At 39.0% G+C, this 18,149-nt stretch overlaps 1 protein-coding gene across 1 annotated transcript in view; it reads left to right on the top strand.

Moving 5' to 3' along the window:
* The window catches only part of C2H10orf67 (chromosome 2 C10orf67 homolog), a 103,830-nt gene that overhangs the window by 73,209 nt on the left and 12,472 nt on the right, over positions 1-18,149 (top strand). Inside the window, 2 exon segments of the mRNA XM_073799913.1 lie at positions 7,797-7,853; positions 8,507-8,671. Of these exon segments, the coding sequence (XP_073656014.1) occupies positions 7,797-7,853; positions 8,507-8,671 (222 nt within the window).

The raw sequence follows: 18,149 nt of genomic DNA, 5'->3' as shown, positions 1-18,149 counted from the left end.
AACGAACATGGGATGCATATATCTTTTCAAGATAGTGTTTTGATTCCTTTGGATAAATACCCAAAAGTGGAATCATATGGTAGTTCCCTTTTTAATTTTTTGAGAAACCTGTGTATTGTTTTACATACCGGCTGCACCAATTTACATTCCCACCAACAAGTGCACAAGAGTTCCTTTTTTTCCACATCCTTGACAACACTTGTTACCTCTTGTCTTTTCAGTGGCAACCCATTCTAACAAGTGGGAGGTGATCTCTCATTGTGGTTTTGATTTGTATTTTCCCAGGGATTAATGATGTTGAGCACCTTTTCATGTACCTGTTGGCCGTTTGAACATCTTCTTTGGAAAAATGTCTACTCATATCATCTGCCCATTTTTTAATTGGATTATTTGGGGTTTTGCTATTGAGTTTTATGAGATCATTATGTATTTTGGATATTAACCCCTTATCACATATATGATTTCCATATATTTTCTCCCATTCTGTAGGTTGCCTTTTCATTTTGTTGATTATTTCTTTTGCTGTGCAGAAGTTTTTTAGTTTGATGCAGTCCCAAATTGTTTATTTTTTATTTTGTTACTTGTGCTTTAGGTGTCATATCCAAAAAAAAAATCATTGTCAAGACCCATGTCAAGAAGCTTTTTCCCTATGTTTTCATCTAGTTTTATGGTTTCCTGTCTTACATTTAAGTCCCTCATCCATTCTGGGTTAATTTTATGAGTAGTGTAAGATAGGGGTCTAGTTTCATTCTTTTATATGTGACTGTTCAATTTTCCCATCACCATTTATTGAAGAGACTGTCTTTTCTCCATTGAGTATTCTTGGCTGCCATGTCAAATATTAGTTGACCATATTCTTGATTCTGTTCCATTGGTCTAGGTCTCTGTTTTTAATGCTAGCACCATACTGTTTTGACTCTATAGGTTTATAATATAGTTTGAAATCAGGAAGTATGATTCCTCCAGCTTTATTCTTCTTTCTCAGGATTGCTTTGGTTTTTGGGGGACTTTGTGGCTCCATATAATTTTTAGGATTGTTTTTCTACTTCTGTAAAAAGTGCCGCTGGAATCTTGATAGGGATTATATTGACTGTATAGATGGCTTTGAGTAGTATGGACATTTTAACAATATTAATTCTCCCAATCCATGAGCATGAAGTTTCTTTCCATTTATTTGTATGTTCTTTGATTTATTTCATCAGTGTCTTGTAGTTTTCAGTGTAGAGATTTTTCACCCCCCTGGTTACATTTATCCCTAAATATTTTATTGCTTTTAGTGATATTGTAAATGGCATCATTTTCTTTTTACTCTCACAGATAATTCGTTGTTAGTGTATAGAAATCCTACTGATTTTTATATGTAGATTTTGTAACCTGAACTTTCATTGATCGTGAAGCTAACAAAAAAGAGGGTCCTTATCAGAAAACTACCATAATTGAACTCTTACCCTTAACTAATTTTCTATCTACTTCATCCCAGTGCACCTTATTTCTAGGAACAATCCAGACTTGAGATAGAAAGGAGTTACAAAGGTTGTTCTAGCCGCTCATTCTGAGGGCACAGCATTGAGTTATCTTTGCAGTGGGCTTTGATTCCGTTACTGGTTTCCTTGTTGCCTGAGTTCCCTCTGAGCCATGCTTCAAGTCTGTCCAGTTCTATTACCTGTAACATGCCAGCATTTGGCCATTCAGCTAGAAAACTGATATTTTGGTAACCCAGACATTTACTCTAATAAAATACATGTCTGAATTTCTGTGCCTAGGAACCATCACACATTTCCAGTGGGAATAGATAAATCCATGACCCAAGGGGAGAGTCTTTAGTGGTTATCCTATGTCCCATCATGGTATGTTGGCTGTGGGGTCAGATAACTTGTCTCTTCAGTTCCTGGGTCTTCCAATCAAGATAGACTTATTCAAGGAGCCTCAACTGCACCTAAACCTGATTTAAGTAATGAGATCCTGACTTCAAGCAGATGCCGTTATAGAATGAGATTTTTTGAGGCCTTGGATGAGGATGAATGTATTTTGCATGTGGGAAAAATGTAAAACGTTGGAGCCAGGGGGCAGATAGATGTAGAAAAAGCATTTGAGAAAGTCCAGTATACATTTACGATAAAAGCTCTCAGCAAACTGGGAATAGAAGGAAACCTTCTAAAGCTTATAATGGGCACCTACAAAACATAACCGTTAGTACATTGGATAGTGAAAGCCTAAATGTTTTAAGTCTAGGATCAGAAAATGCGACAAGACTCTCTGTTCTTATCACTTCCACTAGACATTGTTTTTTAGGTCCTAGCCAATATAATATGCAAGAAAAAGAAAGAAATGGCATCCAGATTAGAAAGGAAAAAGTAGAACTGTTTTTATTCCCAGATAACCATGATCATTTATATAGGAAATTCTAAGGAATCTACAAAAAAACTACTAGAATTAATAAGTGAATTTAGCAAGGTTACAAAGATCAAAATAATGCATTTCTATGTACTAACAATGAACAATCAAAAATTGAAATTTTAAAAAACTCCAGTTGCGATAACATAAAAATATGAAATGGTTATGGATAAATTTGACAGAAAATGTACAAAACCATACAAAACACTGCTGAGAGAAACCGAAGACTTAACTAGATGGAGAAACATACTGTGTTCGTGATTCAGAAGATGCATGTTATTAATCTGTCAGTTATCTCTAAATTGATTTATAGATACAATACAATCCCAATCAAAATCCCAGCAGGTTTTTTTTTTTTTAATCAACAAGCTCCTCTACAATGTATATGGAAATTCATGGACCTTGAATAGTTAAAACAATTTTGAAAAAGAACAAGCTGGAGAAAGCACTCACACAACCTGAATTCAGCACTTCCTTTAAAGGCACAGTAGTCAAGATAAAGTGATATTGGCATATGGATAAACGTATAGATTGATGGAATAGAATAGAAAGCCAAGAAGTAGACCCTTTGGGTCATATATGATGAACTGATTTCTGACAAAGGTGCTAAGGCAATTCAAGCAGGAAAGGATGATCCTTTCAACAAGTGATGCTGGAATAATTGGATAGCTATAGGCAAAGAATGATCCTCAACCCTTGCCTCATACCTCATATAAAAATTTACTTGAGATGAATCATAAATCTAAATGTAATAGCTAAACCCACAAATTAATAGAATAAGGCACAAGAAAGGGTCTTAGTGACATCAGGTTTGGCAGAGATTTCTTTAAATAGTGTAAACTGCATTTCATCAAAATTAAAAACTTTTGCTCTTCAGAATGTTAAAAGAAAACTGAAAAGGCAAGCTACAGAGTTGGAAAAAAATATTTGCAAAACATACCTAACAAAAGATTTGCATCTAGAATACATAAAATGGTCTTACAATTCAGTAACACTGTCAACAGCCCAATTTTTTAAATGGGCAAACAATCTGAACAGACACTTCACCAAAGAAGACGTATGGGTGGCGAACTATGACATGAACAGATGCTCAGCATCATTAATCTTTAGGGAAATACAAATTAAAATCTCAGGGAGATATTATCACTCACTATATACTCACTACACTGACTAAAATGTCAAAATCTGACCGCATCAAGTGTTGTCAAAAGCGCAGGAACACCTAGAACTCTCATTTACTGCTGGTGAGAATGTAAAATATCCAACCACTTTAGAAAATATTTAAATACTTTTAAAAATTTATATCTATACTTATCATGTGACCTGGCTATTCCACTCCTAAGTATTTATCTGAGGTAAGTAAAAATGTATATTCACACAAAGACTTGTATGTAAATGTTCGTAGGAGAAATAACCCTGATGTCTATTAATAGGTGAATGGGTAAATAAGTTGTACCTTATCTACCCAGTGGACTACTACTCAGAGATAAAAAGAAATGGATCGTTCTTATACACAGCAACAAGGATGAATCTCAGAAATATTATGTTGAGTGAAAGAAGCCAGACAAAATAAAGAATACCTTTGTACGGTTCAACTTACTTTAAATTCTCGTAAATGCAAACTAATGTATAGTGACAGAAAGCAGATCAGTGGTTGCCTGGTGATGAGGCAGGACTGACTGACAAAGAGGCATAAGGAAACTTTTGGGAGTGGTGGGTATGTTCATTATCTTGACTGTAGTGATGATTTCACACGTCATAGAGTTGACAAAGTATGAGTACCCCAAAAATATAAATATGCCCTAAAATCAATTTAATGAAAGACATACTATCCACTAGAAACATAGGCAAAGAGTTGAAAAGTGGGAATTCAGATGAGGAACCTACAAAAATATATCCAATCTCCTCAACAATAAGTGAAACAGAGTAAAACCATGAAGAAACAGTATTGCTCACACCAGATTGATTGTTTAAGAACAAAAATAAAAGGCTTACAGTACTAAGTGTTGGCAAAGTTGTGAAGCAAGGGGAACTTTCATAACTCTCAAAAGGTAGTAGAACTAATTTTGACAATTGTTTGGCAAATCTTCTACTATTGTTTAAGATGAGGATACCTTAGAATGACTCACAAAAGAGAGACATTTTCAAGAATGTTCAGGGCAGCATTGTCAGTAATAGCCCCAAATTGGAAACAATTCAAATGTCCATCTAAACTAGAATAAATTAAATTAGTTGTGGAATAACTTAGAGTGACAGGTAACAATATGGATGAATCTCACAAACAATATTAGGCTCAAGCTGCAACATTCAAAAGAATGCAACAAGTTTTAAAAGGATTTGGGCAAAAGCTATTAATGTAATTCCCCACACAATCAGATTACAGAAGAAAAATTATATGATATTCTGAGTTGATGCAAATTCTTTGAGAAAAAATAACATTCAAAATAATGCAACAAGTTCTAAAAGGATTTGGGCAAAAGCTATTAATGTAATTCCCCACACAATCAGATTACAGGAGAAAAATTATATGATATTCTGAGTTGATGCAAATTCTTTGAGAAAAAATAACATCCAATCTTAGGCACACACAGGTGTGCACATACACACCGCTGTCCCATGAGAAGTAGGAGGAAGTTCTTTACCTTGCTAAAGAGTAAAACCTACAGCAAACAGACTTCTTGGTGAAACACAGGAAGCATTCTCTTTAAAATCAGTACAAGGTAAGGTTGCCTAATACCATTTTTTTAGTTATTTTGGAAATTTTGGCCAGTGTAATAGAATAAGAAAAAAAGACAGCAAGAGGTGTGAGGAGTAGAATGGAAAACAAGAAGACTGTTATTATTCAAAGAGGATGCAATTGTCCACTTAGCCAACCTCGCAAAACACTTAAAGACAAATTATTTAAATTAACAAGATCGCTGGATAGAAGATCAGCATTCTAAAATCAATTGGATTTCTCAATCAAAAATTAGGAGAAATTATAATTTATAAAAATTTATAATTAAATAGCAAAGTTTATAAAGGGCTCATAAATAAATCTCATAAAAATTTGTAAAAATCTCCATGGAAAATAATTATAAAACCTATTGGGACTTCCCTGGCGGTCCAGTGGTTAAGACTTCGCCTTCCAATGCAAGGGGTGCGGGATTGATCCCTGGCTGGGGAGCTAAGATCCCACATGCCTCGCGGCCAAAAAACCAAAACATAAAACAGAAGCAATATTACCAAATTCAATAAAGACTTAAAAAAAATTATTGACTGGGATTAATAAAGACTTTAAAAAAAACTTAAGGGGATTACAAAAACTAAATAAATGGAGAGCTATAACTTAGTCGCCATAGGCAAACTAGATTATCTTAGAGATAATAGTTCTCACCAAACTGATCTCTATATTCAATAAAATTCCAACCAGAATTACTACAAGGTTTTTCATGGAATTGACAAGCTCATTTTAAAATTAATATGGAAGAACAAGGGTCAAGAATAGCTAGGAAACAAAGTGAAACAATGACATGATGGAGTAGGGAGCGATTTCTCCTGTAAGCTATTAATATAAATTTAAGGTAATTAGGGCATCATGATACTGGGCCAGGGATAGACCATTGGGAGAAAATAGAGAACCCAGAGCAGAACCAGACATACGTAAATAATATATATCAGTATCACAGATCAATGTAAATAGGGTGGAATTTTCACTAAAGATGCTTAACAATTGATTCAACAATTGCATAAAATGAAACTGGCTCCCTACCTCACATGATGCATACCCATTTTGTATGGATTAAGCATTCAAATATAAAGGGAAAACAGTCTTTTAAAATTCTAGGGAACAAATCATATGAACTCCAAGTAGAAATTATTGCCTAAACAAGACACAAAATAAAGCATAAAAGGAAAGTTAAAAATTTCAACCCCACAAAAATTAAGGGCCCCTTTTCATCAGAAGACCCCCTCAAAGAAAGTTTAAAATCTAGCCACCAATTTGGCAAAGATATTCGCACCATTTATGTATTCACAAAGCTGTTTTCAGGAATACGTGAATAACTCCTTCAAATCAATAAGAAAAAAACCACCCAATAGAAAAATGGGCAAAAGTTTTTAACAGGCCCTTCACAAAAGAGGAAACTCAATGGCCAATGAACATTGATTGAAAATGTGCTTGATTTCATTAATAATATAAAAGTACCAAGTGTTGGTGAGAATGTGGAGTAGAGAATTCTCATAAACTGCTGGGGACTATGTATATTGTTACCAAAACTTTGGAAAACAAATTTGGGTTATCTTCTGAAGCTGATCATTCTCTTAACATATGCCCCAGAGTTCCGCTCCTAGGCATATAATGTCACACAGAAGATCCCTAGCACATGTGCCTGGGGGAACAGGTACAGGAACATTCAAAGCCATATTATGTATAAAAGAAATTAGAATTTCCCAAATGTTCATTGACAGCGAATGGATTAATAAATTATGCTCTACTCATACACTTGAATATAGCAGCCAATATGAATGAACCGTTTCCAGTATCAACATGGGTTAATTTCAGAAACTATGGAACAAACAAGTGGAGGAAGAACACATACATTATGATTTTTAAACAAGGTTTAAAAATAAGCAAAACTAAATTTGTATATTGTTTAAGGATACCAATGGGGTAAAAAGATAAGCCTATAAAAGCGACAAAAAATTATCAAAAAAATAAAAGGGAATCCCGAGCACAAAATTCAGAATAGTGATTACCTGGTTGGGAGGGTGGTGGTCATGGGACACTTACAATTACACAGGGAGATTCAACACTGTAGCTATTGTTCTCTTCCTCAAGTCGGATGGTCATATTTTTATTATTTCTAACTAACATTTGCACTGCTTCCTTTTTTGGTATATATAAAAAATTTTTTTTAATTGAAGCATTTAATTAATTTTTTTCCCAACCTCATGGCTTGTGGGAATCTTAGTTCCCCCACCAGGGATTGAACCCACCCCCTGCCCCCAACAGTGGAAGCTCAGAGTCCTAACCACTAGACGCCCAGGGAATTCCCTAATTGGAGCATTTTAGAAACCCATTTTCTGCTAGAACCTAAATGCTTGATGGCAAGGTTTATGTATTATTTATTCTAAGAGTCTAGTGCAGTGCCTGGTACACAATAATGTTAATAAAATAAATACACATAAGCAAACAATTGCATGTTTTCCTATAATCTCTATTATAAAGTACTTTTTTTTCTGGGTGCAAATTTATTTTCTCTTCTAATTTACATTCAGTATTATAATTTATATTCCTATAATAGTTTGGACAGTGAAATGGTTTAAAATGCCACTCTTCCATTGCTTAAGAAGTTTACCAAAAATTCTCTTTCTTAATCTTTGCAAATGATAACAAATGACATGGGTCTTTAATTTCACAGGTTAATAAACAGAAAGCGGACCTTGAAATGACAAAGTTGGATGCCATAGTCGCCAAGGTTTGCATTTAAATTCTTTTTTTTTTTTCCTTTTACTCTGTTAATTTCTTATTTGGGCATCTGGCTTGAAGAACCTATACACACCATCCCGAGGCTTTTCACTTTCCCACATCCAAGTTTGAAGGAGAAAACACTTAAAAGTGAGGCAAGACGTGTGCATGGGAGATGAGGGACTGGTGGGTGAGAGCAGTGAGGAGGGAGTGAGAATGGAAGGTGTCACTGGCGTCCCAACCCCCGGGCTCAATGCCCTGGCCCTTCAGACTCCTGTCCCGTTGCTCCTGCCTGCGGCCCCTGACGCCCACCTCCACCTCCGTACAAATACGACACCCACCTCAAGCTACGACCTCACCCCACTCCACCAAGACCCCACCTTTCCAGGTGCTTCCAGAAAACACTGATCTCTTGGTATGTTTTTCTCAGCACACGAGCATCTGTGGGAGGAATGGAAAATTGGGCCTCACCTGCAAATGAAATCAGGCAGGAGCGGGGGCGCTGGGGGACCGGGGTTGGTGGGACAGGGAGCAAGAGTAGATCCAGGCCCTTCGGGACTGCGATTCTAGCTCAGGAGAGGAGGACAAGGGAGGAAAAGAGAGGGAGGCGAATCGGAGGCATGTATAGTGGGAATAACAGAGCTGGCTCTTTTTCTGTGCCAGAGCCCCAGAGCCATCAAGGAGAAAGAAACCACCTTGTCCCCGTGGCCCTCACAGCCCGGGAGTGCAGGCGCTCCGAGGCCACGTTCTTCCTTCACCGTTTCATTGCCTTCTAAGGCCAAAAGAGTCAAGAGTCCAAAGAAGGCTTCAAAGGAAGAGCATCCTACGGTAAGACCCACCCACAGGACCACACCCCGGGACACCTTCACCTGCAAACAGTCTCAGACACCCGATTCCCCCTACTCCCTCTGCGTGCATCTGGGCAGGGGGCTCTGGCTTCTCTTCCCCTCACCGATGCGTCCTCATCAGGCCCCTTACCTTATCCAGGAGGATGCCACCGTTGTCCTGAGCGTGGTGGTTTATTTGGCTTAGTCACCATGGCTTCGTGGATCTCTATTAAATTAGCAACACAGAGAAGCCACATTCCAAGCGCTTTCTAGTGTGTATAATCTCTAACTCATGACTGCCCAGTATCTATCAGAGGCTTCCTGGAGACTCCCTGAAAGATGTGCAGTTGGAAAGTCCATTTGCTCTTGGACTATTCTTTTTTTTTTAAATTAATTAATTAATTAATTTTTGGCCGTGTTGGGTCTTCATTGCTGCACACCGACTTTCTCTAGTTGTGGCGAGCAGGGGCTACTCTTCGTTGCGGTGTGCGGGCTTCTCATTGTGGTGGGTTCTCTTGTTGTGGAGCACAGGCTCTAGGCGCATGGGCTTCAGTAGTTGTGGTGCACGGGCTTCAGTAGTTGTGGCGCACGGGCTTCAGTAGTTGTAGCACATGGGCTCTAGAGTGCAGGCTGAGTAGTTGTGGCGCACGGGCTTAGTTGCTCCGCGGCATGTGGAAGCATTGCAGAGTGGGGTTGGAGACAGGGACAGGGCAACCCCTTCCCTACAGCAAACCCAGGGCTCGAACCCATGTCCTGTGCATTGGTAGGCAGATTCTTAACCACTGCGCCACCAGGGAAGCCCTGCTCATGGACTATTCTAAATCAACCGTGGACTAGCTCATGCAATAGAGACATACATCCATGAATTATATGCTAGTAACCTCCTTACCCCCAGATAATCAGAGTTGCTTCTACCTGGCCTACGGCGGTGCCATTGGTCTATATTAAAGGGCATATCAAGAAGTAGGTCTGTGATGTTCGTCTCAATGTTGGCTTATTGTGTGGACTGTGCAGAGACACTGCTCACTGCATTACCCAATACCTCCCTTTAAAATGATCCTGTGGCGAACTTTCTTCTGAGCTTAGTTATGGGAATAGTTGCATTTCTCTGAACAATCGATCTATCTTGTGGGCCCTGTGAATCGTGCAACCGGTCAAAGCTCCTTTTCCACGTTGACGTTTAGAAAGCTTAGAGGCTGATGGGTGACACATATGGCCAAGGTACAGCACTTCCTGGAAAGAGTCTGTCCACTAGAATCTTTTGGTTTCCCAGACTCTTTTGTCTTGTTTCTACGTGTCCCCGTGTTCTCCCTCATTCTCCCCCAGGGGGCGGAATCTACCTCTCCAACACTCAGGGCAGGAGAACAGAGCAGAATCATGCTCGCTGTGGCATCCTTGGTCCAAACGGGGGCAGGAAAAGGTATAGCCCTCTCTCGCTCACTCACCAGGCAGATGGGTCACCACTCGAACCCACCACTTTCTCTCCTTTCGGAGGAGAAAGAGGGAAGTAGAGCAGCAGGTAGAGGGAGGCCGGGGTGTTAATACTGGTGGCAGTCACTCCACTTGGAAGGAAACCCCAGGACTTGAGAAAAAGCATTCTCCTCTAAGAGCGCTTCCACTTTGCAGAGAGTTAGGAAGTATCAACAACTGGAATTTCCTGAGGGGGAGAAGGACATTTGGGGAATGCGGCACATGACTGACCAATGACTGGGTTCTAGAAGTAAGATTTTTAGAATCCAGATCTGGGAAGTATTTGGCGGGGGTGGGTGGGGGGAGGAGGCCCACAACAAAGCAAGAAAACAAAAAGCAACACCCCGTCCCCGGGGCTGAGCATGCAGGGCTGCCTGCTGGCCTGGGGCGGGGGGCCCAGCCTTACTGGGCGAGGGGCTGTAGTCCAAGCCTGGGACTTAGGGAGTCTGTGGCCGAGGCAGTGTCCTGTTCCATAAACCTCTGTCAGCTGCCTTGAGATCAGGGTGTGTGCCAGGGGTCTGTGGTCTGAGGCTCTGAGATGATGGCAGGAGCATTGCAGAGTGGGGTTGGAGACGGGGACAGGGCAACCCCTTCCCTACAGCAAACCCAGGGCCCTAACTAAATCCTAGAATTGCAGACTAGAAACTCCGAAGTCCCGAATTTACCCATCAAAATTGAGCTTCCAAAGTCCCAACGACAAGGGGCAGAAATACCACTGTTCTCCCCTACAGGAAAGACACCATGAAGGGGAGACAAAGGCAGACAGCGTCTCTGAGAAGGTGTCATTTCAGTAGGGTTTTCTCCTAGTGTCACAGTCTCTCCTTCTGACCGTAATGACTGTTATCTAGATGTTTCCGAAGCTTAAGAGTACATTTTGTCAGCTGGGAGACTCGGAAGTTAATGTGTAACTTTTACTTATTGTAAAAATTGGACTGGGGGAGGGGAGAGATGACATAAGCTGGAGTTTACATTTTCATAGGAATTGACTCGATTTTAAAGGGAAATATATTTTTCTAGCTCACCGTTATTACTCTCATATACACTTTTGTTAATAATGATCCTATTATAAAGAGTGTTCCCTTCCATCACCTCCCCATGTGGTGTATTCTTCATTGTAGATTAGCTCTCTCTATATGCACTCTGGTTACCATTTTCCTGTTTCTCTCCTTTAAATATTTTATTATATTGAGGTAGTTGGACTTCTTAAAAATTGTCTTTAAAGGGTTTTGTCATCTTGACCACGTGTAAATGACCAAACAGAGAGCTTGCTGCAGGAAGTTTTTACATCAGTCATTTACCTTATCTAATTAATCATACTTACTTTTTGAAATCTGTGTCATTCGGTGGGAACAGCACACGTGCTTCACCCAGCGGCGCACACAGTGATAAACTGAGTGTTCAACCAGTCTGAAAAGCACAATAGGAACATTGCTGTGTGATTTCTATTTATGAAATATTTCACAACATGAAATTTGTATTTGGACAGCGTTTTTGTGTAAAGTTTATTTTTTGATAGCTGTAAAACATTTCAAATACTGAGGTTTCACAAAGCAAGGTTAACTTACATTCCCAGGTTTCCCTCCCACAGCCCCCGCTCCAGGGTAATTAGTTAATTAAGGCTGCACCCAGTAAATGCTTCCCTGGAAGACTTCTGAGCTTCCATGGGGTCACCTGTCTGCGCTGATGGAACATATGGTGCGCGCTTAGATCTGCAGAAAGCATCAGGACCCTTCCATGTGGGAAATGGGACAGGGGACAAAGTCAGTCGTATTCCCATTCTTAAAGTTCATTCAATACAAAGCAATTTGGACATAAGGAAAAACTTTAATAAAAGCTCTAGAATGTTGTTCTTTAAACATTCAAGAATTGCAAGGTGAAGTACTTTTGCAATAGTTTTGCAAGTATGACCGTAGTCACCCTGCAAGCTAGTAATTTTTAAAAAATTATTATTACTATGGGATATGGAATTATTATGGGTGTAGAGTATTATAGGCAAGGTGGGTGAAAGGAAGATCTTTCCCATTCCTCTCCTGTACATCCCTTTTATTTGATTGAGCTGCCTGTGAAGTTGAAAATACACTCCATCAGAGAAGAAAATCATATAACCTGTTCATTGTTTCATTATTTCGTTATTTTTCCCCTGGGCTTGCCTTCATAAAGCAGGTAGTTCATAGTTCTGCAGAGCTGTGTGAAAAAGCCAGCATTTTGCTCATTGTTGACCTGGCAGCCCAGGGTGGTGGAGTCATACAGAGCTAGGACAGTCCCGGACACGTGTACGGTTGTGTGGTCTTCAGGGACTGTCAAAGGATATTTACTGTATTTTGATAGATTATGTTGACACAAAAGAATTTTCCTTATCGCACTGGATCTTTGTTTTCTAATGGGAGTAGCTTTTTTTTTTTTTTTTTGGCTGTGCCGTGCGGCTTGCCAGGGTCACAGCGGTGAAAGCACTGAGTCCTAACCACTGGACCGCCAGGGAATTCCTGAATAGGAATAACTTTAAAATGTAGAGATAATTGAAATCATACACAACAATTACTTGTTTTTTATTTTAAAATCAAATTTGTCATTTGCCGCTAAAGTGAATGCATCTTTAGATTCTGTTGTCAGAGACCAAAATTGAAAAATCTGAGTAATACCATATTTAAACTTCAACTGAAAGGTGACATTGACTTTCTGTATTATTCTACTCTAAGTAGTTTGATGATAAATAAGTACTTTCAGTATATTTGGGACTGAAAATATTTCGGTGAAAATAATACCCAACGTTTGTTCCACAAATGAAAAATGGTTTTTGTTAAAAATCACTTGATTTTTAACAAAAAATCAAGTGATGGCGCAGTGGTTGGGAGTCCGCCTGCCGATGCAGGGGACACAGGTTCGTGCCCTGGTCTGGGAGGATCCCACATGCCACAGAGCGGCTGAGCCCATGAGCCATGGCCGCTGAGCCTGCGCATCCGGAGCCTGTGCTCCGCAACAGGAGAGGCCACAGCAGTGAGAGGCCCGCTTACTCAAAAAAAAAAAAAAAAAAAAAAAAAAAAATCACTTGAAAGGTTTTATGCTTTGTCTTCTTGTTTATTTTTGCTGGGGAAGAATAATAACATTTTACTTGTAGAGTTTGCAATATTTAAGTATAATTTCATTTAAGGGCTTAAGATTGTTGTGGAAATCAGGAAAAGAAGAGATTAGTATCAATTGCTATTCTTCCCTGGACACTCTGAGCCATAGGGCAGATGCTAGGTCCTGACCACATGTAATATCACCTTGGTGGTAACAGAGGAAATGTCATTCAGGAGCCCACAGGGCAGCCACCTGACCCCTCACACTGCATGGTGTGCTTTATTCCATTTACCTGGGTTTCAGCTGTGGGTTTCTTTCCAGTTCTCCCTGGGAATTGGGGCCAGTCTTGAACACCAGGTCATTTGCCAGAGTCCTGACACTGCTGGGACTTGGGTCTCACCCCCTGAACATTTGACATGCTGCCACCCATCCTAACTGCCATCATTGCATGTACTAGTTCTGCTGTGAATTCTATTACAAACACTGTCATAGAACAGCTTTAATACTGACGTTCACCACCGTCAACCTGAGGTAGCTACACCCCACTGGATGCTGGCATTGGACTATCAGCCACCCTCTCCGGGTCCAGCTCTTCCAACTTGTCAGTTTCTCCAGCCCTGACCTCTTCAGGTTTCTCCTCAAACCCTAGGGATTAGTTTGTATAAATTACAACATATTTCAATTCCCCTTTCTTTAGGAATGTATTTTCGTGGAGGGTGATACTTAGACTTTTCTTCATGTAATGCCTCAGTTGTAGTCTCCATTCGTTCATCAAAAAACTAAACTAATTAAAGGAAAGCTATTTGTTTCCCCTTATTCACCTATTACATATTGCTGCTAACTTGCATTTGTGATCAACTTTAGATAACCAAGGATAGCTCACTGAATTGATTTTATGCCAGCCAAATCCAAAGAGTTCTTATGTTTGGCTAGCCTATGCAGCCTTATTAGGGAATCAGGTATACTGATTTTTAGGCTTTTAAAAAATCTTGAATATAGCCTGAGGATCTCCTTCACTAATTTCTATGTGGGAAACATTCTTCTGTTGACTATATGAATATATATATATATCTCCAGAATAGAGTAAGGAGTTACCTATAACCAGTGCCATGAAGTGTTATGGAGTCCAGTTAATCCAATGGCTGAAAGCATATGGTGGACCCATACTGTGTTTCATGCCACCAGAACTGATAGACATGAGCCTGAACGTCCTAGAGAGTAATTCTGGTGGTCTTTCTCTCTAGTTGAATATATGCAAGTGGATTCTGATTAAGATTCATAACATTTCTGTCTGGTTTACATTAAATAAGGCATAAGTGTATTTTAAAAGTAAATTTTATACTTAAATTAGAAAGATTTCAATCGTTTGGGATTCTTATACAACCACTGGAATAGCTAGGAGAACATCTATTAGGAAAGCAACAAAAAAAAGATTTCAAACTGAAGCACCCAAGCAGCTGGTTGATAAGAGATCAGTGAGAAGTCATTGCAATTTGTAGGAACCCCTGGAAATCTCCCACCAAATAGCTTAGTCTTCAGCAGTAAAGATAGTGTTTAAGAGTTCTCCAGAAAGTCACTGTGCAACTCATATTTGTCCATTCGTCTTGCTCAAAATGCCTTTGGATGATCTTTTCCAATGTGTCCCTCAAAAGTACAGTTCTTTGGAGTTTCTAACATGTTCTATTCTTCAGAAGATTATAATTTAATATAGATACTTTCATGTAACAAAAATGGATATGATTTGCCATGGCAAAGTTTGCATTTGACACCTTCATTTATACCATTTCTGGAGCTTTTTTTTTTTATATATATCTAAGTTTCTGCCCGGTATCATCTTCTTTCTTCCTGAAGAACTTCCTTTTGCAGTGATTATAGTGCAGGTCTGCTGGCAACAAATTCTCTCAGCTTTTGCTTGTTTGAAAAAAACTTTATTTTGCCTGTTTATTTTATTTATTTTTTTTTTTGTGGTACGCGAGCCTCTCACTGTTGTGGCCTCTCCCATTGCGGCGGACACGCAGGCCCAGTGGCCATGGCTCACGGGCCCAGCCACTCCGCGGCATGTGGGATCTTCCCGGACCGGGGCACGAACTCGTGTCCCCTGCATCGGCAGGCGGACCCTCAACCACTGTGCCACCAGGGAAGCCCTTGCCTGTATTTTTGACAGATTTTTTTCTGAGTATGGAAGCCTGAGTTGACAGTTTCTTTTCTTTAATACTTTGAAGATGTCACTCCCTTATCTTTTGTCTTGCATAGTTTCAGACAAAAAGTCTACTGTATATTTTAACTTTGTTTCTCTGTCTGTAATGTGTCTTTTACTTTGGAATGCCTTTAGAACTTTTTCTTTCTCTTTGCTTTTCAACAGTTAGACGATAATGTGTTTTGGAGTGTTTGTTGTTCCTCTCTCTTTCTTTCTCTCTGTCCTAATGGACTTTCTTGAATTTGGGGTTTGGTGTCTTTCATTAACTCCTTACCATTATCTTTAATTATGTCTCTTGCCCTATTCTCTCTCCCTTCTCCTTCTGAGATTCTGATTACACATATGTTAGACCATCTGATATTGTCCCCAAATTCTTGGATATTCCGATCATTGATTTTAAACGACTTTTTCCTCTTTGTGTTTCAGTTTGGGGTATTTTTTTGACCTACCTTCAAATTTACTAATTGTTTTCCTCAGCTGTATTGATTAATCAAAGAAATTAATTTCTTCATCTTTTTAAAAAATTTCTAATATTTACATTTGACTTTTTTTTTACATTTTCCAAATCTCTGCTGAAATTATCTATTGTTTACCATCTATATTGTTCACTTTTTCTCCTAGGTTCTTTAACATTTTAATTATAGTTAAAGTCCTCATCTGATAGTTCCATGATCCATGGGTTATCTTTGAATCTGATTCTGTTGATTGCTTTGTCTCCTGACAATAGGTTCTTTTCCTTTTTGTCTGTCTCATAATTTTCGATTGAATATCAGTCATCATGTGTAGAATAGTAGAGACTGAAATAAACAGTGTTCACACGTGGAAATGGCATGCCTCTTCCTGTAACAGACTGTTATTGTAAGCGGTAGAGCCAATCTAGCCAAAAGTTGAATTGAGTTTGGTTGTAGCTATGGTTCCTTTTAGTGGGCCACAACCTTGATGTTCTTGCAGTGGGTGTGTGCTTAGAATGGGAATGAGGGTAACAGAGTGCTTTTCTCTGTGTGCTGCTCCACCTTTAGCTTTCAGCAGAACTATCCACCTGTGCCACCGAGTAAGTCTCTCTCTATGCTCTTATGCCTTCCTTGGTAATAGACTGCTATTGCTTGGTACTTCACAGGTGAGGGCAGAAAGAGTTCTCTGTTGTTCTAAAGCAAACTTACAGTTTGGGAAGTGCTGTGTGCCTGTGGCTCTTGTCTATTTTTGAAAGAATTTTGAAATTGAATTCTAATAATTTTGTTAGAAGAAAATTCACCAGTGATATATGGAGGTAAATGTTCTGTTTTGCCTTCTGGCTTACGCAGTGATCAGTGCCTGACTGCATACAGCCTCCTAGTCTATCCTCAGTGCTCTCAATTCTTAAGTCTCTTCTTTCCAGACTGTAAGCACACAGGCTGCTTCTCCTCTCTTCCTATGGTTGCATCACTCTCCCCTCCCCACCCGCCACCATAGCTAGCACCTGCTGGCACATTACTGGTATTCAGAATTAGTTCTTTGCTTAGAAGGTAATCAGAAAAAAAAATGATAATATGGAAGTCAAGATTAATGAAATTTTAGGGACAGAATATCATCTTTCTTCATGAGTTAGAAACATTGTTTTGATAGAAATATATTTGATGGTTTAAAGGAGAGACTCAAGGAGGCATTAAACCCAGAAGGAACGGCCCAAGTTTCAGAAGAGGGATGTTTGTGGAAATTGGGAGAAATGAAAGAATGTGATGAGTCTTTGATTGACAAGAAAAGGAGAAAGAGGATATGATAAGGAATCTGGTTGATCATATGACAGTTAATAAACATAATTGCACTCCTGTTATTACAAACCTTGGCTGTTGATTCCAAATTTAGATTATATTTATTAACTGTTGGGTGTTTTTTTAACATGTTTTAAGTGCTTAAACTGGGAAATAAATTTAAGAATCATAATTCTTAAATTTCTGTTGTAAATAAAACTTATTTCTTAATTTAATAGACTTTTAGCTATAAATATATATACAAATTCAAAAAAAAGAGAAATATTTATAATGAATTATGTCTAGTCACAATGTTCGATTATCTTTGTAATTATTTAATTTACATTTTCCTACTTAGGAAGTTATCTCCTTTTCTATTACCACTCATTTTCACCTCTATCTACTGTTTAGCAGTCCAGTGTTTGCACCTGTCAATGAAGTAGCCACGTAAAGACCAGCACATGTATTCCAGAGAAAATGGAACGCCAGCAGCTGGCAAAACAAAATGACAGTTTAATGTGGACAGAGCCAGGATTGAATATAACGTGCTATAGCGGGAGTTGAAAGTTCAACTCAAACTGGAGAGCAAACACTCTAGTCTACATGTGGTGCTTTTTTTTTAATGAAAAGAGAAGCTATCTTTGTCATTGTCAGAGTATTGTCTTTGGGAGAGATTGAATATTTATTTGCTTTACAGAAGATATGGTTTAGCACAGTTTTATCTGTAGTTATTACAGAGTTGATCATTATATGAGAGTTGGGAAAAAGGAGCCTTGAAAATTGGAACTAATTTTTACTGTATGCAAATTTAAATACAGAATCTTTTTTTTCCTTTCTAAAATTTTTAATTTTATTTTATTTATTTATTATTTTTGGCTGCGTTGGGTCTTCGTTGCTGTGTGCGGGCTTTCTCTAGTTATGGCGAGTGGGGGCTACTCTTCGTTGCAGTGCGTGGGCTTCTCATTGTGGTGGCTTCTCTTGTTGCGGAGCATGGGCTCTAGGCTTCAGTAGTTGTGGCACACAGG

This window comes from Tursiops truncatus, chromosome 2, assembly GCF_011762595.2.
Source record: "Tursiops truncatus isolate mTurTru1 chromosome 2, mTurTru1.mat.Y, whole genome shotgun sequence".
Lineage (NCBI taxonomy): Eukaryota > Metazoa > Chordata > Mammalia > Artiodactyla > Delphinidae > Tursiops > Tursiops truncatus.
The sequence above is the reverse complement of the archived record's forward strand: the minus strand, read 5'-3'. Positions and strand labels throughout refer to the sequence as shown.